Source organism: Trematomus bernacchii, unplaced genomic scaffold (genome assembly GCF_902827165.1).
Source record: "Trematomus bernacchii unplaced genomic scaffold, fTreBer1.1, whole genome shotgun sequence".
Taxonomy (NCBI): Eukaryota; Metazoa; Chordata; class Actinopteri; order Perciformes; family Nototheniidae; genus Trematomus; species Trematomus bernacchii.
Window position 1 is genome coordinate 6,080,242 of NW_022987727.1, and position 23,406 is coordinate 6,103,647.

Genomic DNA, 23,406 nt, shown 5'->3' on the forward strand with positions numbered 1-23,406 from the left:
TGTCTTGCCTCCTAGGAAATGGTACCGATTTGACATTAGCATTACTCCATTTACCATTATGACAAATGGATGATATTCATTTTCAGGGCAACAGTTTGAAGCGTTAGTTCCAGTGAATTATTTTAAATTATTTTACAGATAATACGGATGAGTGTATCTAAATTAAACAAATGTAAAATCCACCATGGGGTTAATAAATGAATGATTACTTGCAGAAAACACGTACAAGTGACCAATAAAAGTACAAGACCCATGGTCTATTAGTGAGATATAACAAGCTAACACAATGTGTATACCCCTAGTTCAACAATGTAAGACAAGAACACTATCCAAGATACCTTATGTATGAATGTATGAACTATATCATAAATGTTAACGGTGATCCGTCTCTATACTAAAGCAAGACATGCAAGGTACATTACCTAGAGGGACAGCGAATGACAACTTCTCCCCCGCCAAGGTAAACTGACAGAAAACCAAAAAACAGAAGGATCCCTTGACTGCCAAAATATGCTGACTTGTTGGATGAGTATCCCTGAAGAGAAGGAGAGCCTGGAGTGACAGAGAGCTTTTCACACGGGAGATCTACTGTAAAGCTAGAGAGGTGGAGAGACAGCCAGAGACACGGTGGAAGGGACGCTGAGATCTAAAGAGGGAGAGGGTCAAAGTGACACAGTAACGGAGAGTGCGTCAGACTTAAAAAGACAGAGTTTGTGGACCAGGCATGCCTCAAGGCCTGCAAACCTACTGCAGGGGGATTAATGATGCCAGGTCACACCCTGAGCATGTTGACAAAGAGGCACACAGCTGTTAGCTAGAGGACATCAACTGCACTCTCAAACTACCATAGCCAACATGCAGAACAGATCTGCAGAGTTAGGTGTGAAGACAGCAGTTTGGCATCTATTGAATTCAATTTCAGATTGAGATTATACGTAAACGCAGGCTTGAAAATACCCTGTAGGGGCGGACAATATGACAGTATACGTTACGATATAGTAATTTTTCTGTCTATTCATACTTTACATAATTATTTTTACTTTTGTTAGCATCACATGAGACAAAACTTAAGTTAAAACAGTAAAACTAAACTCCTTTAAAATGGAAGCTTCCATGTTCTTGACATAATTTATATCTTACAGTAAGTGTTACTAGTTCCAGAGTTAACAGGTGAGTATAGATACCAGCCTGATTTTATTCAGACACATATAAAGTTGACTTTTCCTGCAGATTTGGCTCATCTTTGCAAATGGCTGGTTATCATCAGAGTTCTTTATCAGCCTGATTTCACAATGTCCCTCTCCCTCTCGATGTCTGCTTTAAATCTGAGCAATGTATCTCCATATTTACCGCAATGGAGACAATATTGCATAATCTCTAGTGGACACATTTCCTTTGTTGCACAGTATATACCGCCATATTTCCCAACTGAAACATGTGAAGGGGTTAGAGAAGGACAGATTGAGAGGTTAGGGGGTCTCCTGTGGCTCTTTAGGTAAACTGGCTCTCGTTGGGCTTATTCACTGGACATTTTTAGGGCCACCAACTACGACACGGGTGTAGAAACGGACTTTTGTTACTAAATAAGGACCACAGAGCCCGATGGTGCCAAGAGGTGTGACTTTCCTATTGTGTAACCTTGAACAAAACTTGTTCCACTTGAGGTTATAGTGAGGGTGAACTCTTTTGTCTCTTAGTGAAAATATGAATACGAGAGGCTTTTTATATTCATAACAATAACAACCACACTCTCCACTTTGTAGTCCGTGTAAATTACAGTGAACCCAGTGGCAACGCTGCAGTCTTAGTATCCATTACAATAAGCTTTTTTTAACCAAGAGGGACGCCCTTAATTTAGCTGAGACGCTAGTGACCTGTGACCAGGCTGCAGGAGGGGCTGCTCCAATGTGCTTTTACAACATAGTAAACTACTCAGGCCCCTTATGGCATAACTCTCACTCTGCAGACTGTTTTTGACTGTTTTCCATACGTATTAGTCCTAAACTGAACAAGGTTTACGTATCCTAAGGTATTTACTTTCGGATTAAGGAAGGATAAATGTGTCAATTGTTTTCGTTATCTAAAAGATGTCTAGCAAAAAGTTAACTTTTTTAATACTTTTTTGACAAAAAGTGTTTAATAACTCACATTTTCCAGCTTGAATATAATGTGAGGTTTATATAAATCAGTCAAAATGATGTATATTTTCCACCAATGTCTTACAAATCAGGAAATCCCTCATAGAATGAATAATCATTGTGATTGTCAATGAATCCGTCCATTAGTTAACCGATTCATTAAGTAATTGTGTAGTCCATGACTAGAGATAAATGTGATAATTGACTAATGATGTCAGTATTTCCAGTAGTGCAGGAGATGCAGAATGAAACAGATTCATTTTGTAGCTTCGAGCTGTTATTGGTGAGACGGCCGTGAGCTTCTCTGTCTGTTTCTGGTCAGCTGGGGCGGAAATGCGTTAAATAATTGTCAGGACAAGGCAGCAGCTTGACAGGGACAGTTGTAGAAGCATGGGGGTAAAATGAGGCAATGGCAGGGTAACAAACCTGGCAGTGTTGAGGTTCAAAGAGCAGCCACCTCTGCCTGTCTGTCTCCTGCTGTTGTTGGCAGTGTTTACTCAAAACAGCACTCCTTGCTCGTGGCAGACAGTCAGATATGTCAACGCCTGGTAACCGCAGCACTTAGAAACTCTCTCCACATCTTTGCCTAGCAACACATTGCAGTGACAGCTTACATCACCACCAGAGTCGTCTGCTACAAGCCTCTCAGTGGCGATCTGTAAATGTTAAAAGGCAAAGCATGGATTATCAGAAAGTGACATGAAGCGCTGAAAAGCCCTTCAGCCAAAAACAATCAGGCCCAGTTTTTTTTTATATGAACATGACATGAATTATTGTAGGTGAGTGGTCGTCTTGTCTGAATTTAAGAAAACAAATATTTTGGTTTGGCCACACGTACACTAGCATAATTGATGGTCTGCCATTATATTATTCAGTTATCATTTCTGCTCTTTCATGCAGCGGTCATGAATTTCACGGTCTTTGTCTGTAAATGACATATCTCATTGTCATTGTTAACAATGGACTTCTCCATTGGTACAGTAACGCACGTCTTCAGAGACATGTATTTATTATGGGAATGATGCATTGTGTCCCTTATTACATTAGTGGGGAAACAGGTAGCCTATTAAGCCCTCAAAAAGTGCCTATATCCGCTTTTCACAATAAATTCAACTATGATAACTAGGGTTGTGCTGAATGAGGACAATCTAGTAGCCTCTTTTTTTTACCAGCATTTGGCTGTTGCTAATTTCAAACCCTGAAAAACAAACGGAATGTATCATTTCCCCCTTCTTTTTTGTACCTCAAAATAGGAGTTTTGCTTAATAAACCGCCTGCTGTCTTTTCCCCCTTTCCCCTGACTCCCGGATCGCATGAATAATGACAGTTTTACTAAATTAGGTATGGCTATTTAACAGTCATACTCACACAGTTGAAGACACACAAGCCCCATGAATGAAATCAAACGCAATTTGTGCTCTTGCTGCTATTCAGCGAGACATGGTTGCATCTCATTGTGGGGATTTCAAATAAAGTCTGCTATGGACTCTCGGTGGATGTTGCTTCACAGTGTAGGCCACATTTGATAAATTTTATGTAATGGTTTCCAAAAAGGAATCTTTAATTAAAATGTGCTTCAAATAATATGTTTGTACGTACTATTAAACAAACAATAACATAAGCACAACATGATTCAACCAACAACTCTTGTGTTCATTTAATATACATTATTTAAAAAATGTTCTCCCAACCTTACTGACAGCACATTTCTACAGTTTGAACTTTGAACAAACCCTTTTAGTTATTCCCACTGTTGGCATACATTTGCCTTTTAAACTGGTCGTGCCGATGTTATCTTTCAAAATCACATCTGCTTTGTTGTGGCATAATGAATCACTGCTTGCCTTTTGAAACAGGGCTGTAGATAAGAAGAATGCGTGATTTGAGTTGAAAATGTCAGATATTTCTGTCCCTCTGCTGTTAAGCTGACAAGGCTTGAGTCCTCATACAAAGATGGTTGAATACATAATAAGTTGCTGTATAATAATGAATATAGCTGGGTTAAATGAGGACGGGGGACGTTCCAGAGTTGAGGGTTAATGCCCGGCCTTGTTGTACATTCTTCCTGCCAGAAGGAAAGGTTTTACAGCCACTGAGTTTTCCACTCTGTTCTCTCATGGCACATTGACTAATGTGACCGCTCCAGTGCCAACCCCCAACCAATATGTCTCTTAGGAGCTTGTTAGCCACAGACCTGCAGTGACCCAGACGCCCTCGCTTGTTCCCTGAAGCTAAAAAAAGTTACTGATTTCCTTTTTTTCTTTCTTTACTGCCTTTTCTAGATGAGAGAACGATCAACCTGTTGAACTCTTGTTTGCCTTGGCCCATACACAAATAAAACATGTGTCAATAGGTGTGAAATGAGCAGGGACTATTTGTTTTGACTGAAATAATGAAGTCAGAAAAGTTTTGTCTTACTTTAGAAACTTTTTGAGTAAAAACTTTCCAATTGTTAGGCAACACATATTGTTTTTCATTGTTTCCACATACAAATACATAATACAGATTTATAAAAAAAAAAACGATATATCTGCAGTGTTGGTAAGCAGACAGTGTGTGGATCGATCCGTCATGCATGAACACGCTGCTGAAGCTCAGATGCTGATTGGTGCTGAATGTTGCCCGTCCCAGCCCGATGCCCCCTGCTGAGTCCCCTCCTACTTTCCCCATTAGCCAATCAATAAAGCTCTAAGCACACCTGAACGGCTGCTGCCTCAGTGCTGCTGCTAAGTGCTTTTGTGGAGTGCTTTTGGTTTTAGAGTTTATAGAAACTAACAGCAGTCACAAGAGCATCTGGAGGGGTGTGGTTATGGCCAAAATGTTAAGCCGACTATTGGAATACTTATTTATTTTTAAGCCTGCGTACAGTATGTATGTGTGTTTCGGGCTTGTTGACGGAAATAAAAGGTTGCAGTGAGAACATTTTATGTGTGTTTACCCCCTAATGACATTCAGAAAAAAGGCAGCCCTCCACTAGTAATGAAAACGTTATAAACTATTATAAACCTATACGTTAATAATACATAAATTGTATTTAATTGAAATTAATATGAAATGGGAAATCAAAAACTAAATTATGCATGACTGTTATGCGATCTCTATTGGCCTCTATTTTTTTTTACCAGACAAGCACTCTTGTTGTTCCCTAGCCTCACGCTGCCTCCCACTCACACGTCCCCCCCCGTCCCCCCCGTCCCTCTACAAGCTTCCGGGAGTTGTCCCATGCTTCCTCAGCTCTCTGCTATTGGCTGTTGGACCCTGGGCTGGAGCAGGGAGGGTTAAGTGGCTTGTTGAACACAACCCTCGGCTGTAGCTGTTGATGGAGGACAAACTTGTTCACTTTTCCCACACACATTTCCCAAACTGATCTGGGACCTGAACCCCTTGACCTCCTCTCTCGTCTCAGCTGCCACCATGTGGGCTTGGCTGCAGTATTTTTATTTTCCTGAATATTTCCTCTCACTGCACGGAATCTCACCGCTGAGCAAGATCAAAGTCACATGTAACTGAATGTTATATTGTGATTTATCCTCCTTTCAATGTTTTAATTGCAGTCACGTAGTGCGTAGGACTGTGTTTGCGCATTTTTCAGCAGAACGTGGGCTCCTCTTTTGAACCGGTCACCCTTCAGAAATGCTTAATAAGATGCGTTTCATAGTGAGAGGTCAAACATGTACAATTCTTTTCAGCTGCTGCTTACATTTTCACAACATTGAAAACAAAGAAACCTTGTCAACACCAGCCAATATGTCTTTGATTATACCACAATGACTGCCTTAACATACGGTGAGATGTCATTTTTCACAAGTAACCACCACCTATTCCATCAAATGCATAAATGGATGTTATGCTTAATAATCCGGTCACCTTGAGCATCTAGTTGGTTGGGATTCGCTGTTCGGTTTGTTTTCAACACATACACTTTATGAAAAATTAATAGCATCATTGTATTGAAACAAATAGCTTGTTCCACTCTCCACATGTCCTCCAGGAAACACCACGATCATCATTTGGTATTCATGATGCAGGATTTTCCCCGGTCGATGATTGAAGTGCTGACTTGTGTAAAGATTTAGCTGGATGTGTAACATGCCTCAGAGCCTGTCAAAGTTAGAGCCTGACAGTTGGTCGGCCTTCAAGTGGGAGTAAGCGATGCTTTACTGGCAATTTGTTTTGCAGTGTGAGGCATTGAATAAATAGCGTAGCGCCGGGCACCGTCATGCTCGCTGCGCCCTGTGGAGCTCTGGTAACCTGTTTGATTTGTTGCATCTACACGGCTTGGCTCTCTCTGGAGAAGGGGAGTGCTTCCTTTCTTCTGGGACCAATTTGATGTGCATCTTGACACCGAATCCATTCATGTTTCCAAGATAACTTTTTAAGCAAACCTTTTTGACTTGTCAGTGCTCTGTGAAGCGTTTCTGTACAATGCTGGCATTTGTGTTTGTATCTTACAGGTTCTTGGTAAAGGGATTCAAAGACTAAAATAAACCAAGGTTGACAAAAAGAGTAAGATGAACTTGATCTTTAAATAACCATCAAATTCAAATTTGTCACAACCTACAATACAGCCAAGTCTAATTATTAATTTAGACAACATTTTCCCGTAAAAACGCTGTGTTTATAATGTTTGATTTTAATTGTATCTGTGCCTTTATACAGTATATACTGTCTATGGTCAGTGCAGAGCTATTTCTGATTGGAGCACAGAGAAACGTGTGTGATGGGTCTTTATATTGCTTTATCCAGTTTTCTAACTAAACAATACTGAATAACAGCCACTTGGGGCAGCACTCACTTGATTTACCGTATTTGCTGTTGGTTAAAAAATGACAGACATTTCTTCTTCATCCTTCCAGATACAGAAAAGCATGCATTTGTTTGTTAGCTCTTGCCCAGGTATTTAAATTGATGCAGCGATATCCCACTCATTAAGCCCATTACTCATCTCATTCCTCATTCCACATGCAGCACAAACACAGAATTCCCAATAAAGGCACAAGACATGCACATACAGTACAGTAACATAACAAAAACAAACATGTCTAACCTTACATATTTCCCTTTGGTTCAGCTCTACCTGCCTGTCTTTTTCCTTGTCAGTTTTCATACATTGTATTATTAATTGGGAACATTTGTAGCTGCTTCCGGGCAACGCTGTGGCACATCTATCACACCGCGCACGTGCCAGAAACATCAGCACAGACACTCAGGTATAATAATCCCAGAACGGACACACTCCTGTGCCGAGTTCTGCAGCCTAATTGGAAAGAGAATTCATGAGTGCATACCGCTGTGTATTGACTAAAAGCATCACGCACAGCAAAAATAAATCTCTCTTGATTATTTATCATTCCAAGTCCCAGTCTTGTTTTATTGTTTGAGCTGTTTGATGCTTCCTTTCCCAATTTCAGTCAATTTTTTTTGATGTTCCCCTGTTGCATGACCATGATAGCTATTATTAAACTGAATTAATTCTCGATAACAGTAAACCAGTTTACCAACTCAAGCAAAACGGTGACCTCAGTTTGAGAAACCGGCTCGAGATACACTTTTTGTTATATTCCATGGAATGCTCTTAACATCCCGATAGCAATGAATATCTTAAGTGCTTTGACAAAAAATCCATAAAGAAAGTCATCTGTGGAAGCCGTAGTACTGTAAAAAGCACGACCAATTATTTTAGCCGGCCGGCTAAAATAACTGGATGGCCTACCTGCCTGTCAGCCTTCCATCTGTGCACAAACTTATCTCGTGCCCTCATTGGTCATGTGCGCGTTCGTGTGTGTTGGAGGAGGGGCTCTGTAAGGAAGTGGCAGATTTTTTCCGGCTGTGTATTTTCAAATTCTAGCGCACTCGAGCTGGTTTCTCCAAAATGACCTACCCCACCTTTAACTGTGACTTTTATGATCAGAGCACAAATGATACTAGAAAACAAGTACATTACTCTTGCATTACTCAAACAAAAGCTCAGTTAAGCCCAGTGTGGAAATCCCTATTGGACCGTAACAGTTTAATGGGGAACTGCATGCTTTCCACTTTGGGAGAAATTACACAGCAGGCAGTTTAATGTCTTCAATATGGCATCGAACCCTCCTGCCAAAGACTGGGCCGCATCAGGAGAGACATCACCAGCACACAGCACAGTTTCCCTGGGAGTTCCCCAGGTTTCATTGCCCTCTCCTGGCGTCCTTCACCTTCAGTCCAAATATAAACTTTGAGCAGACAGGACCAAAATTAACACATCAATGAATTTAATTAATTTCAGCAAAATGTTCAATTTGTCTTACTGGCCAATATAAAACAACCAAAAGCCGTGAAATTGTTGATGCCTCTTACTGTACCAACTCCTGAAAACAAAGTTCAGCCCTGCTTTCCGTTCACATTTACCGTTACGTAATAGTGTGTTTACTGCAAACGCCACAGCCAGTTCAGAGATTAGGGCCAATTAATGGACACTTTGTTGCATGCTGGAGCCGGACAGGCAGTAACACAGATGTGGTTGTCAGTAGCAACAGTGTCAAGAGCCATAGAAGATTCTCCCCTGTCCACAAACTCTGCATTAGCTCACGTGTTACACAAATTGCTAAGCCTCTGCAAATAACTATGAACAAGAACAAAGGACACACACACATCATTTCTTCATATCTCCAGTTTTTCTATTGCTGTGTGTTCACATATTCAGTTGGTGTTATTGTGCCTGGACTTAACTGTCAACACTCAATAGTGGATTTTGATGCTTGCTTTATTTCCTGAACAATTCCTGTGAGTGTGTGTGTGTGCATGTTTGTCTGTCAAAGAAGCAGAGAAAGAAAGATAAACATGGGAATGGCCGACTGCAAATCTACTCCAATTTTATTTTTAGTAGGGTATAGGATGGCAAAAGGAAGAGGAGAATAAGTCCAGAGTTGGAGGTGTGAGAGGGGATCCTTCAGGGAGCAGGAGGGTGTGAGAGAAAGGATTCACATTTCACTGGATGAAAGAGAAAGTGAGGAAACAGAGAAGAGTATTTGTCAGGTGCTAGTGAGTTTCAGAGTGAAGGGAGACAGGAGCGAGCTGAAAGCCTCTCATCAGAGGGATACAGGAGCTGTTACTGCCTGGGATGAGTTTTGGAGGACTGGGTGCTTTTTTATAATAGGAAGCTTTTGTGTGTGTGTGTTCGTGTGTGTATCTCTTTTTCCCAGCTGTTGGGTTGAAGACTATTGAGTAACAGAATCAGTATTTTTGCTATTAGAGGAAACATATTTCCTTGTATCAGCTCCCATAAATGCACCCGCAATAGTCAGGTGTTTAAGCTGTAAACATTTGACCGAATGCTCCAGTGGTTCACTTCCAATTCCAGTAGCTGTACTCCGACATACTGATTTAATAGAATGGTAAGCTACCACCAACGAAACCCCACACTTCCTACACACCTTTGACGGTGAAAGCCTGTCAGAAAAGGAGAAGGACACAGCTATTAAAGCTATTGAAAGGCTTTTCATGTGCACAGGTCTTGCAGTATTGACTGTTATGATGCTATCATAACAGAGAGACAAGAACCAATCATACAAAGTCCTTCGAGGATAAATAATATGTGTAGTTTAGTTAGCATTCCCTGCTCAAAACACAGCAGGTAAACATGGATCTAGTGTTGAAGGGACCTCTTAATAAAATGTGCAAAAATATAGAGCAGAAGAAAGGGTCAGTAATATATGATTAACATATATGAAAATAAGAACTGGTTTTCTCTGCATAAAAGATGTATATATAAAAAGAATGTTCGTTCTTTGTGATCTCTTTTTTTATTATTCTCTCCATTTAGGCAGCTGAGCCCTTCCCACCATTCCCGCCCACTCTGTAATTGTGTTATTCCTTGATTGAGGAGATGGAAACTTCATCATACTGTCTGTAACTCCTGCCATCTCTCCCTCTTGACCTTCCTCCTACTTGGTCATTACGCCCTGTGTCTCACTTTTTCCTCCTTCCCTCCCTTTCCCTGTCTCTCACGCTCTCTCTTGACATATCTGCTCTCATTTAATCTCCTCTTCTTGCACACTTCCTTCTGTCTGTCCCCTCACATTCGCGGGCACAATAAGCCCCAGAGCAGATTCCCTGCTGCCCTTCTCCACATGCCACACTCTTCATCATATTGAAGTAGAGAGGCTCACATAGAATCACATTTTGGGGCATGGTGGAATTGATAACGACAGGCTGGGCTCATTCAAGGACAGATACTCATATAAGAGAAATAATATGACTTTTTGAGTGTTGACGCAGCAAATTGAACAGAAATGGCTCCCTGTACAGCAGCATTTCAGCAAGGAGGTCTTCCCTTATAAACTGATGTGTTGGCTGAGTTCAGATATATATTTGACCGTAAATCTGTTTATATTATGGCATCATCAGTATCAACCAAGCAAGATGTGTTTTTTGTTTTTTTCTTATGTTGCTGTTCCTGGAATTCTACTATCTGATTGTTCTGGGGATCTGTTTAGCAAAACCAACAGGAGGAGGAAGTTAAACATCAGTGAAAACTGTACAATACAGCTGTAAAGGAGAGCCTGCTATCTTTGAATACTGTATGTACATGTGTGCTGATACAACTCTGATTCAGTAATAATCATCCTTATTCCAGACATTTTTTTGGGGCACTTTTTTCAGCATGCAGCCCAAATATGATAATAGCTCCAAAGGAAATATGGCAATGTGTGCTTTAGACAACTGCCAATCAAATTCTGAGTGAATTCTGTCATACACAATGTCTCTCATTAAGTACAAGAAAGAGAAAAATGCACATTTATTTTGTTGTCCATTTGAATTTGTGTAGGAGCTTTAGATGTTCATTAGCTGTTGTATTACCCTGACAAAGCTACATGTTTGTTAGTATTCACTATATGATGACATCAGTGTTGTATTCACAACCATCTTTTACATTACATGTCATTTGTTAGACGCTTTTATCCAACGCGACTTACATACATTCAGTACTGTGGACAATCCCCACAGGAGCAATTTGGGGTGAAGTGTCTTGCCCAGGGACACAACGACATGCCGACTGCAGTGGGACTCGAACTTGCTATCCCCTGATTCGAAGTCCAGCACACTACCCACTGAGCCACACCCACCCATCCACACCCACCCATCTTCTATTTAGTCTGAAATTAATCATAGTCTAATTACGTTGTTCTTTTTGACTGAGCCTTTCCTCTGAGACCTGCCCCCAACACAAGACACTCCATTAGTAACCCATTAAGGTGACAAAGCAGAATATGACTTTTTCACCCAAAACACTTTGGCATTTAAGTGGCTTTTCAGATGAAATGTTATGACATGCTTGCAGTTTATCATTTAATAAAACATTACACTCAGCAGCACGAAAGGATTTGCTGCAAATCATGCACATAACACTGGGATGCTCTGCCAAGGCAAGGAGATATGAAGGAAAACAACAGCCTCCATAAGGACCTTTGGAGAATACCACACTCCAATCATTTTGAACTGCCCTAGAGAGATAATTGATGTTAAAAGCTGCTCATGAAACACATTTGGTATTTATAAAATAGATTCTGAACAAATTGAGGGGCGCTGAAAAGGATTTATTTTCTATTTTACCTTCTAGGTCTTTTGCATATGGTAATTGCTTTGGGATAATTATTCAAATATCTTCATGTTTCATTCTCTGGGCACATTTCAAATTACTTTTATTTAGTACCCACAATTCCTCTGTTTTCTATTATAACATGGTTGGTTAAATGAATGTGGTAAAATGCTAAGTCCCAGGGTGCATTTTGCTAATAGCGTAAGAATATCATTAATGCAGAATTACGGCTTGTCCAAATTAATATAGTAGATTTAAAAGAAGAGCTTGAAGAAATACACTTATTGGCTTTACAGATAGATATGAGGATGGTATTGTATCATCTTCTCTAAATATATTATTAGAATTTCTAACAACTAACTACTAGAATTATGTTTGATCCAAGAAATTGTGCATTCTTATTTATTTCCAACTTTTCATCATCTTACCACACAGTGGATCGTCACCCATGAAAACCTGTGGGGTCAAATAACAACAGCTGTCTCAGCTTCTCACAGTTAAAGTAACATTTAATTAACATGGCCACTTATAATCTCTCATTATCTCTGTCCACAGAATATAAACATCCTCCCCGCCACAGCAGGCTGGTGAAGAGTATCAGTAAAGATAAGAACATACTGGAGGTGGAACAATTCACACAGTACTTAAAACCTATTATAGAGATATAAATGCAGCGTGTTGTCAGGGGACACATATTTTATCACCGTTCAGTTCCCTGATAGGTGCTGTCCCACAGCTCTCCATCTTCCTAAGTGCTTTGATTCCAGAGAAAACTATGGCGCTGAAGTGTCCATGCTCAGGCCATTTTGAAGCTGTAATGCTTGCAGACACCTGTCCCTGATTTGTCATGGAGCGCGGAAGATTGGCCATTTTTCACTCTGCATACAGAAGTGATGTGTTCATTCTTCTGGTCGCCACTGTGAAAATGACATTCACGGTCTAACAAAAGCCTGTTTCTCCTCGGTTTAGTCTCTCAGGCTGCAGCTCGAGTCCTCCTTACACCAAGTAATAACAGTTAAACATTTATTTTGAATGGCCAGCCCCGTACATTCAGCATCCTTTCATTACAATATGAATTCACGAGTCGTCTTGAGATTGCCGACGGTTAGCGAGGGCGACTCAGCGCTAGCTCCGCAATCGCCTAGTCCATTACTTCTATCTATCTGTATTTATAGGGCACCTTGAATTGAGGTATTGAGGCAGGTGATGCAGGGGGGGGGGGGAAGGCCTGTCCTGGCTCGTGGTGATTAATGCTTGAATACGCAAGCTTTATCACAAGTCCGGCAGCCTCGGGAACAGAGAATGTCAGTGCAATTAAAGGAGGTTGGCAGATGTAAGAAAAGGGAGGCGGTGGCTATCTACAGATTGCAGATGGAGTTGGGGAACACGGGCGGAGCGGCGAAGGCTCCAGCTACAGCGCCTTTTCATTCCTTAATCACCTCCACTACTCATTAGGGCCTTCTTTTGTTCCAGCCACCGTCTTTTTCCTGCGCCGTGCCAGCAGATAAAATATGGCATGCTCAGAAAAAGTGAAGAGCTCGGAGTACCCCATTAACCTGCGACAGAGAAAAAGATAGAAAAGGAGGAGGGGAAAAGGAGAGGTGACGTTGGAGTGGTGGAGTCAGTCAGCTGAGGAAGAAGAGAGGGCTCGAGGGAGAAGGGTGGTGACGGGAATGTGAGAAATTGCGCGGCCATGAAGAGACTAGTAATTCATCTCGATCGCCCCGTTAAGACTGTTGGAACATACAACCAGGAGAGCATTACAATGTGGGAAGTTTTATATCATAATCCTACACAGTGCAGCTCATTAAAGCTGTAACTGCTTGAATTACCTCGGCAATCATCTCCGTAAACCTGTGAATTTCAACGTTGGTGTGGTAACTGGATGTAAATTGGTGGTTTTACTCAATCGTTTAACTTGCTGGAGCGTAACGGTTCTCTTCCTGCTACCTTCAAGTGAAGGTATCAAGGTTTTCAGAAGACGAAGTCTATTATTATTTTTGCCTAATGGAGAGTAAAGTCATCCTGAGTGGTTGGACTTGTCAGAGCCTTTCAGAAGGATAAAGCAAAGATGAATGTTGTGCATGTGTGTGTCCCGACAGAACCATAACAGCTTACTGGCTTTGAAATAAAGGCTGCACTACTGATCTTACAGTGATGATGATACATTTACACAGAGATACATCAAGACATTTCAACTGCTGTCAGTTTCATCCTTTAGAGACGGACATATGGGCCTTTGTAGATAAATGCTAATACTTCCTAACTTTCAATAAGACACTGTTCATTATAATGTGCAACAGCAAACATAAATGATAAATGAGACCTATTTTGAGTGACACTCACAGTAACACCAACAACAACAATCAAACTAAGGCAGAGTTTAAAAGTCTCATAATCCCAAATATTTCCCTCCCTTCAAGGATTACCATCCGCCCGACTACAAACTATTTGAATGCCCAAAAGCAAGTGTCTGAGTCCTTTAAAGCACAATGAAGTCTGCAGTTTGACTTCCTTTAGACTCAGTGAGGCTTTGCTGCCTCTATTTCTTTGAGGGAATAGTTTATTCTGGGAGACGCACCTCTCACTGACAGGATTCGGTGTTTACTCCCTACTGAGTAACAACAGGGCGCTCCTGTTGACAAAGGCTGAGTCCTCCATGTAAGTTTTGCTGCAACATTGTAAGGTTAGCATCAGACTCCCATGGGAGGGTCACTGGGGTATGGCACATTTTAAAGTGAACATATACACATCAGTTTCTAAAATAACCTTGAAACCTACTGTAGTATGGCATATCGTAATGAAATGTTTTATTTGTTCTAAAACATATTTGAAATAGTTTTTTTAAGTTTAGAGCAACTGACAATGTGTTGCAGCACCCCCTTTCTGCTGGAGAGTGGTTTCGATGAACAGCAGTTGTTTTAGTCCGTGGGCCAAATCATTATTTATTCAATCACAGCCGAATTATTACCTGTTCCCTGAGTTGTATGCCCGGCTGGTTTAACCGTGTATTATTGATGAAAGAAATTGATGGAGTTTGATGGGAGGAAAATGGAATCAAGCCATAAGGTGTGATAAATTCTCATCAGTGTTTAAAAATATATAACAAATACATTTCTGCTGCAGTGCACTTCATTGCTTTCTTATGAACGCAATACAGCCGGCAAGATTATAACAACCAATGCCTTCACTGCTATTGTGTGTGTAAAACTTTCCACAGAAAAAAACTAAACAACTAAATAGTGAGGAAACGGTTTGAAGGGCTGATGAAAGCGATGTGGACATTTAAATATTCAACACAGAACATTCAAACAGCTGAAAATGTCGATGTTAAAATGTTATTCCGTTCTCTGGGATTTCAATTAAAATAGTGGAAAGATGGCCAATCTCGCCGTACCAACCTGCTGTATTTCCAAATAGCAATTTCTGATTTTAATTACACGGCGTCATTTTAGGTTCTGCAAAACATACTGATTCTCTCATTTTATGCCAAAATATAACACACATGCAGTTAGAAGATAGGCGAGCTTGTGTCTTTGTCGGATAAGAATGCTGGTTGCGCGAGAGGAAATGAACGGACAGAGAAGCTGGAAGCGGAGAGGAAATTATGCTCTTATCTCAAATCCTTAATAGATCTCTCCGAACATGATTTGAAGAAGAAGTGAAAGTAGAGGTTTACAGAAAGCTTCACTCACATTCAAGATGTAGTCTAGCACCTTATAGCAAATGCTGAGAGCCAGAGATTACATTTCTGATTGTTTCTATAACTCCTCTCTACTTTCTTCCCCTGATATCTCATCCAGTGTATTCCTGCCTCCCACTGTGTGTCTTTCTCCTCACTGTGCCACTGTCTGCATGCGTCTTTGACTTTAGTGAGCTGAGATAAAGACCAAAAGATCAATATGAGGCTATTGGAGCAAAATATTCAGTGTGTTGAAGGGAGATTGATTCAGGAGCTTTGACGGTGACTCAGACAACATTACAATTACCTGCTTGATAACTCGGTGTGAACAAAAATCATTGCTGTCTACAAATACACAACACTGCACGAATCAGTACTAAGTCTAAAAAACTGATAATAAGATCAGCAGCCTGTCCAGACCTCTAACTCTGGGGACTGATTGCAGCCCAGCCAGTGATAATGATTTCCTGCTTCTTGTTATATAGACAAACACACATCCTTCCCTTATTCTGACTCCATAAATCTGCCCTTATGTATTCACATTATGATTTTGCTTGTTTCTGTGATTAGTGTCAACATTAGTGGGAACTCTCTCATAATAAAACGTTGCATGCTGATTCTTTTGCTCACTTACCCAGCCAATTTCTTAATGTTGGGCAATTCATTCTTACAAATAAGTGACTTTACCAGTTGTAAATGAATCCATGTGAATTTTCGTTTATTTTCGGTTAAATAGGCTCGTGGAGTTTGTGGGAGAAACACTTCCTCTGGAGGTAACACAGGGACTTTAGCCTTTGCAGACCGTTTACATGCACAAAAACATATATAACACACTACAGGAAAGGAAAAAACAAACAAAACCCCCTTTAATGCATTTGGGTTGACCTAATTATAATGTAAATAAAGAAATTCAAATAATTAAGGTCCTCATATTTTGGTTTGAACCTATTTTTTCTTGCATATCAAGTAAACAAAATGTCGAGTCATTCTTGAGCTCACTCTGTAGCGTATTCCCCTTCCTCTCTTATTTCCTCTCCATCCACATAAAGCAACCATCAAGGCTCACTTTTTTCTTTGCATTTATTCCGACACACATTTCCCTTGGTAAGTTTCTGAATGTTAGTGAGGGCCTGTCATGGGTACGGTGTGAGGAACATAAAACATTTTCATGAGTCTACTGGGCAGCAGCAGCTTGAAGCCAGCAGATAAGTACACTCTGCACATTTTAACATTATTCAAAAAACTGTGTTGCTGGTGCCATAGGCTGCACCCTGGGCAAGTTGGAAAAAGTATAGATTGGCTAAATGTAATCCACAGTTATTCAGAAAAACAACCCTCATGACCGCTTGCCAATCGGTGTTGCTGGGCACAGGCTGCCAGGCTGTTATTTGTGTCAGCATAAGGTTAGCTTTATCACTTCATAATGACAACAACACCCCAAGACCAGGAGCTCTTCACCCAGGCACATCTGTGCAAAAAATACTGCAAATAAATCAAACTGTAGCAGTGGCTTATTCTGTGGGTGGTGGACTGATGGAAAATGGAACAGGATGAGGAAGAGGAGCAGAGGTTGAAGAGTGAAGTCAAAGAGATGTAGTTGGCTGGAATTGGAATTTAACTGTGTGTGAGGGAAGCATAATCTTAAAAGCCGTTTTTGCCAAACTACTTCTCTTTTAAAAAGTGACACTTGTGACCTTTTGAGAATTGTGCACATGCTGAAGTGACAAAATCATTTTTAGGAAGAACTCTTATGTGAGCTGACCTGGAGCTATGCATTTAATAATCATTCACTACACACCACTGGGGAGGCTGGCCAAACCTTATTTTTTAGAAATAACTGAACCTCACCAGAAATCACATCACACTTTGGTCATAAAAATGCTAATATTTATATTCAGCAGTCTCTCAAAGTAGTGACTGTGTGTGTGTGCCTGCATGTGTTTAGGCCGGGATACTTTTGCTACACACTCTCCCCAGAGACGGTAGCTGTGTTGATGAATAGAAACCGAGGAGTTGGGAGAGTACAGTGTAACGAGAGAGGAATACAAGTTCATGATGTGTGTATTGAGAGGGATGTGTGGCGTGCTGAATTAATCATTTTGTTTCCTCGTGCGTTCTGTGAGGAAAACTAATGAGCAGTTTAACATATTATTCATTATCATGAGGTTTGGGCGTACACAGGGAGTTGCTCTCCTTCTCATTTAGCTATTGCTGTCTCCATAGCCATTTTAAATAACTGTTAGTAGGACATCTCCAGTTGCCCTTTTAAATGCGTCATAATACCCAAAAACATTGACTATATTAACTTGTCATTTGCTTTCTCTTTCTAATTGTTTGAAATGTGGTAGTATTTTCACACACTCTTGTTACAAATGCTTTAGCTCAAATATTATTTCTAAGAATGAAAATACATTTTTCCACTATCTGTCGAAATGTGTTATCTTTCCAAATATTTCCGTAAGTTGTCGGTATAGTTAACCTAAAACCAAAAAGCATAATAGGGCCCCTTTAATGCATTTGGGTTGACCTAATTATAATGTAAATAAAGAAATTCAAATAATTGAAGGCCCTCATAATTTAGTTTGAACCTATTTGATTGCATATCAAATAAACAAAATGTGGAGTCATTCCTTAGCTCACGCTCCCTCCATATCATCTTTTCTCGGTTCTCTGTGTATTTAACCTCGTTTTTTGTCATTTGTTTCCCTCTCAGATCCCTCTTCCCACCCGAGGCAGAAGTCTCCGGCTACTGACCTCTGCTACAAGACTGAAATCAGCAGTCTGATGGACTTCAACTCCCCGGACGCTTCCCTGGACAAAGGTAAGACCTGAACAGCCCTGCTCAAACACCGCTGCTTGACTTTTAAGTTTCCCGCAGCGCCACAATAGGACGATGCTGTGGCATAGGGGTGGCATACCTGAGAATACAAAAATGCACATGCACAAACACAGTATATTCACAATACACACAAGAGCCAAGAGAAGTCACTCTCAATCACTTCCTCCCCCTCCTCAGTATTTGCTGCTTGCACCTGTTGATGAACAATGGCCATCCATTACATGTGTTTGTCTAGCTAACGATGACTGCCTGTGATCTCTGTAGCGTGTAGCTGCTAATGAGCCAAGAGAGACTTGTGTTTAAAAAACATTACAGAGAGCTTTCCACCTAATCTGACAAACCTGCTACCTTATTCAGTCTGTGTGCATGTTAGTGTTGAACCAAGAAAACAGCAACCACAGACTGGGTAAGAGTTATGTGGAGTTTGTATTCTTTCAAATCTGGACTCAAAATGCATACATTGTATTTGTTATGTTACTCAATCTGGTGTCACTAAGTGTGAAGTTTATATAATCCCTAAAACTTGTTGAAAAGTAGACAATTGCTGATAAATCTAATACTGTGATTGCACCTATAAGCAACGTGTTAACATTTTGCTATAGGGAGGCTGTGGCTCAGTGGGTCAGTGTGCTAGGTAGTGTGCTAGGTAGTGTGCTAGGTAGTGCGCTAGGTAGTGCGCTAGTTAGTGCGCTGATCTTCGAATCAGAGGATAGCAAGTTCGAATCCCACTGCAGTCAGCATGTCGTTGTGTCCCTGGGCAAGACACTTCACCCCAAAATTGCTCCTGTGGGGATTGCCCACAGTATTGAGTATGTAAGTCGCTTTGGATAAAAGCGTCTAACAAGTGACATGTAATGTAATGTAATGCTATTTTGCTACATGTTATTCAAATGTTCCATCAAAACTTCCTGCTGTGATGTAATACATTACCATTTATTAACTACTGTTAAGGCTACATTATCAACCACAATGCAAGGCTGTCAATTTGGGTGACTAAAGTTTATAAATGTGTTTTAATTATAACAATAGGTTGATAATAATGAACCTTTAGGTCTGTTGCACCAGATGTTCACGGTTTTTTTATTAAAAAAAGATGCAGATTAATTAGAAAAACTATAAAAAATGCAGTTAGCTCACTCAGTGTTTCATGGCTTGCAGCTAGTGGAGACATCCTCGTGGTTCTAATGAGGACAATCTGAATTGTTATTGGATTTACATTTAATGCATTTCTATCTCCTATAGTCCTCCTGTAAATGTGATGCTGCAATATGGCTCTGTCAACAGTAAATACCATCATGCTCCATCTGTGTTTACAGTTCTGCTGTTAGTCACTCGCGGCACATTAACCATCCCCTAAAAGCAGCTTATAAACTTTAAAAGTCTCTATTTATTCCCAGACACTCTCTAACTGGTCAGACGGGTCTCGTGTCTGCAGACAAACACAGTTGCAGTCGTTTATCTGGAGTCGGTTTCCATGTTTCAGCCCTTTTTGTGACAAAAGCTTCTTTCAAGCTGTTGGATTCTTGTAGAGAGAATCAAAGTAGCAAACCATGTCACCGGTACAGACACTTCTCTTGGATTGTGGATCCTTTCAGGCTGCCAGCTGCAGTATGGATCTCTGGTGTCCCCCAAGGAGCCCCCAGGGGCCCTTTCCTCATTACAGTGTCCTGCTTAGGGGTCTATTTGGCTGCCAGTTTTCTATCCTATTAGCGTCTGTCGATGTCGCGATGATACCGAGAGAGAAGAAAAGAGAAGAAATATTGCTGGGAATCTGGTTTCCTTGGTATGTTAGTAACATTACAGCTCTGCAGATCAGAACACAGATGGTAACTGTTTGGTTCTAAGTACATCAAGTACTGTGTTTCATTATAATTTGCGGTTGAGTGTTTTCATTTAAGGATTTTTTAAACACAGTTTAGGGGGAAATATTGTAGTCTTTACTATACTATATTAATCTTACAGTTACTGCTCATTTCAGGTAATGGAATAAACTGCCCAACACTTTATCAAGCTATTAAAATGCAATGAATCGCTATTACTGTATACATATAACACTCTCAATAAAACCATCTTGCAAAATAAGTACTTATTGATTGAATAATTTAACATACATTTATTGCAAATACTTTGGATTTTATGTGAAATTTGGAATACACAACTTTTTTCTTGTATTTGTGTGTTAAGTAAAATATCTTAATGAAACTACAGAACATGATGAAACAATTTAACTTGTGGTAGTCATTATAAAGTCAAAGAGCAGGTTAGTTATATGCATATGTGTAAGTTAAAATGTTTGTACTTTGCACACGTACGCGCTCTCCTTCAGCATGAACCAGCTGGTGCATTATGTCCAAGTTCGTTTCCTGGGTGCTGTAGAAGTGCAGACTCAGAAAAGCACGTACATGCTCACCCCCAACCCCTGCAGTAGCCACAAATATAACCTAAAGTTTCATCCGAGTGAGAACAGGGCGCTGAGGGGCATTATCAGCAAATTCATCTCAGGTCTGCAGAAGGAGAGAGACAGAGAGGCAGAGGGGAAACAAACCTCAGCAGTGAGCTCTGTATCATTATGGAGACAGGTGCTGCTTCTGCACATTAACTGCCAATGATATCTGGGTGAAGCTTGGCATGTGGGCTGGTTTAAATTGGAAGGTCAGTGCAGAGAAGTCATACAAGGCATCCAGAAAGGATGGAAGGAGACAGAGGAGCTGAGAGTAACATTTTTGGGGGAAATAGAAAGGCACCATGAGAAGGAAGAGGTGAGTTTGCCTCAGGACATACTGTAGTTTTGCCTGTGAATGTATTGTGATTAATGAGAGAAAAACCATATAGCGAAGAGGGTAGGAGAGAAATACCACCATGAACAAAAGAACAATAAAAATAGGGAGAATGTGAAGGTGTGTGTGTGTGGGTGTGGGTGCATGTGTGGAGTCTCTCTGCTGAGTGCTTCCATTTTTCTCTTGCGCTGACACTTTCCAGAACACCTGCCCTCGTATAGCCATTAGGACGGTGGCACTTAAATGCCTCCAGCAACAATAACAAGGCCTCTGCACCGTAATTTGCTCACTCCAGAAATAGCTTTTTTAGAAATGCTCAGACAGTAGCTGTAGTTTAATGTGACTCATATTATTTAGATATGCAAGACGCAATAACTGGATATTGTTTGTATCATCACCTTCAAAATCAGATCGGGAGTATTGACAAAAGACAGGAAAATAAAACCTAATGGAGATTTTAGATCACAGTGGGCATCATCATCAACATGGACATAGACATGATTTTACACTGAGGATCCCCACACATCAGAAAGGGTTGACTGTGCGCCTGTCTGCGCATTTCCTCTGGCCTTTTCATTAAAGACCACTGAGACGTTGAAATGTACAAAAGTGGAGCAGTGCAGCAGTCTTGTTATCTGCCTCCATGGTCTTACTGCTTCATTAAAGGAGGCTGTCGACTAGTGGAGCTCAAAGGTCACAGACAAGGCAAAAAGCGAACATTTCAAGGGGTCTAGTTTTAGGAGTTCATTTGAGCTTTTGGAGTCATGAAAAGAAACATTACTGGTGTGTGTGGTGGCTGTAGAACATCAGGTAAACTACCAGATAAACTTCTATTAGGCTCACTCTGTCCTCTGAGCCTTTTACAAATGCTCTTTTCCTCCTCTCTCTTGTTCCCTTAGAATCCATTAGGAGGCATTTGGCTCAAGAAGTCTTAGATTTAATTTTGCCACATGTTACATTATGTTCTAAATCTAGATGGAGCTTTGCTGGTTGAAGAGCAGGGTCTGTCCAGCACTACCTGTCTACATTCATCTAAATGGAGTGACAGTTGCTAAGCAATGGGCCCACTTCAAAGCTGAGTGTGTGTGATGTGCACTATCAATGCATCCAAAATGGCCAGTTCTGAGACTTGCTTGTTTTTGGCACGTCGCTCCTTCTGCAGCAAATGGAGCAGAAACAGTGAAAGTGTCTTCAGTGACCTTCTCTGATAGCTCTACAAGCCTTCAATCCTCCGGTGAAAGTGTCCCCAACTCACACCAAATGTATTTCAGAGCTCACAAGGGAAGCTGAATCAATATAAAGTTAAAAATAATATGTAATTATTTTTAGTTTCTTACCATATATTTAATAACCTTTTGCACCTTTTTAAATACATGAAAAAATATTATATTAGTTAAGTTCAATTAAAACAATTCAGGCGGTACCTGGTGTATTAAACATTGGATTTAAAATAAATGTTTTATACGAATTGTGAAATAATACACTGGCTCTCACAGATATAGATGACCTCTAGCAGAAAAGTGTTTATTTTGTGCCCTTAATAAATAGGGAGACCCTCTATCTGCAAATGCTTTTTCTAACCACTAACATGCACCCAATATATTATTTAAGATTTGGAGCAGTGTGCTCAGTTATTTCCCCAATATGAACATGAATAGTACAATTTAAATATATGTTTATGTTTAATGCATGGTTTTATTTCAAGCCAGTGCTGGTTATTAAAACTCATGCAAGTATCAACAGTCATGAATTAAAAGTGACCTAGAAATTGGTATTGAGGATCCAAGAAGAAAAAAACGTTAAATGTTTGCTGCTTTTCCTCTTGATTAATGCAACGAAAGACTAATGAAATTCAGATTTTAAAGTTAATACATTTAGCTAAAATACACTGACTCTGGATAAAGCTCTTCTTTGTATTTGCTGTCAAATTATTTATTGTCTTCTGTTTTGGTACTCCACCAAGGTGCTAGGTGTATTTTCTATTTCTGAATTCCACCTTGACACGAGGCGACCAGCCAACAGGTACACCCAGTCACCGGTGGTACTACCTTCTGCCTGCCCTTCAAATGGCTCTTAAAGAGGCCAGCGGGCAGCTAATCTGAGCCGGCGCCTGGCCTGGTGAACTGGCAGCAGGACGATGGTGGAGAGGGACCGTGGCTCTCTGAGCTGCCAGATATGGAAGAGTGGCTGAGTGGCACCTGGTGGCTGCCGGTTCCTTCACTGATTACTGAGCATGAAGGTTGGAAGTTAGAGCGAATAGAGAGGCAAATAAAATAGCTGATAGAGGACAAGATCGGAAGTCTGAGGTATAAAATAAACAAAATAAAGAGGTGATGAGTGGAGAAATATTATTAGAACAAGAAGGGGAATCCTGAAGAGTAAACAATGTCTTA

The 23,406-nt window shown here is 40.5% G+C and overlaps 1 protein-coding gene across 3 annotated transcripts in view; it reads left to right on the plus strand.

Annotated features, from left to right (window-relative positions):
• LOC117494372 (kazrin-like) overlaps window positions 1-23,406 on the plus strand; it is a 135,097-nt gene that overhangs the window by 72,113 nt on the left and 39,578 nt on the right. For all 3 annotated transcript variants that reach the window (XM_034145250.1, XM_034145249.1, XM_034145251.1), the window contains one exon: window positions 18,111-18,218. In XM_034145250.1, the coding sequence (XP_034001141.1) occupies window positions 18,111-18,218 (108 nt within the window). The remainder of the gene's footprint in view (window positions 1-18,110; window positions 18,219-23,406) is intronic.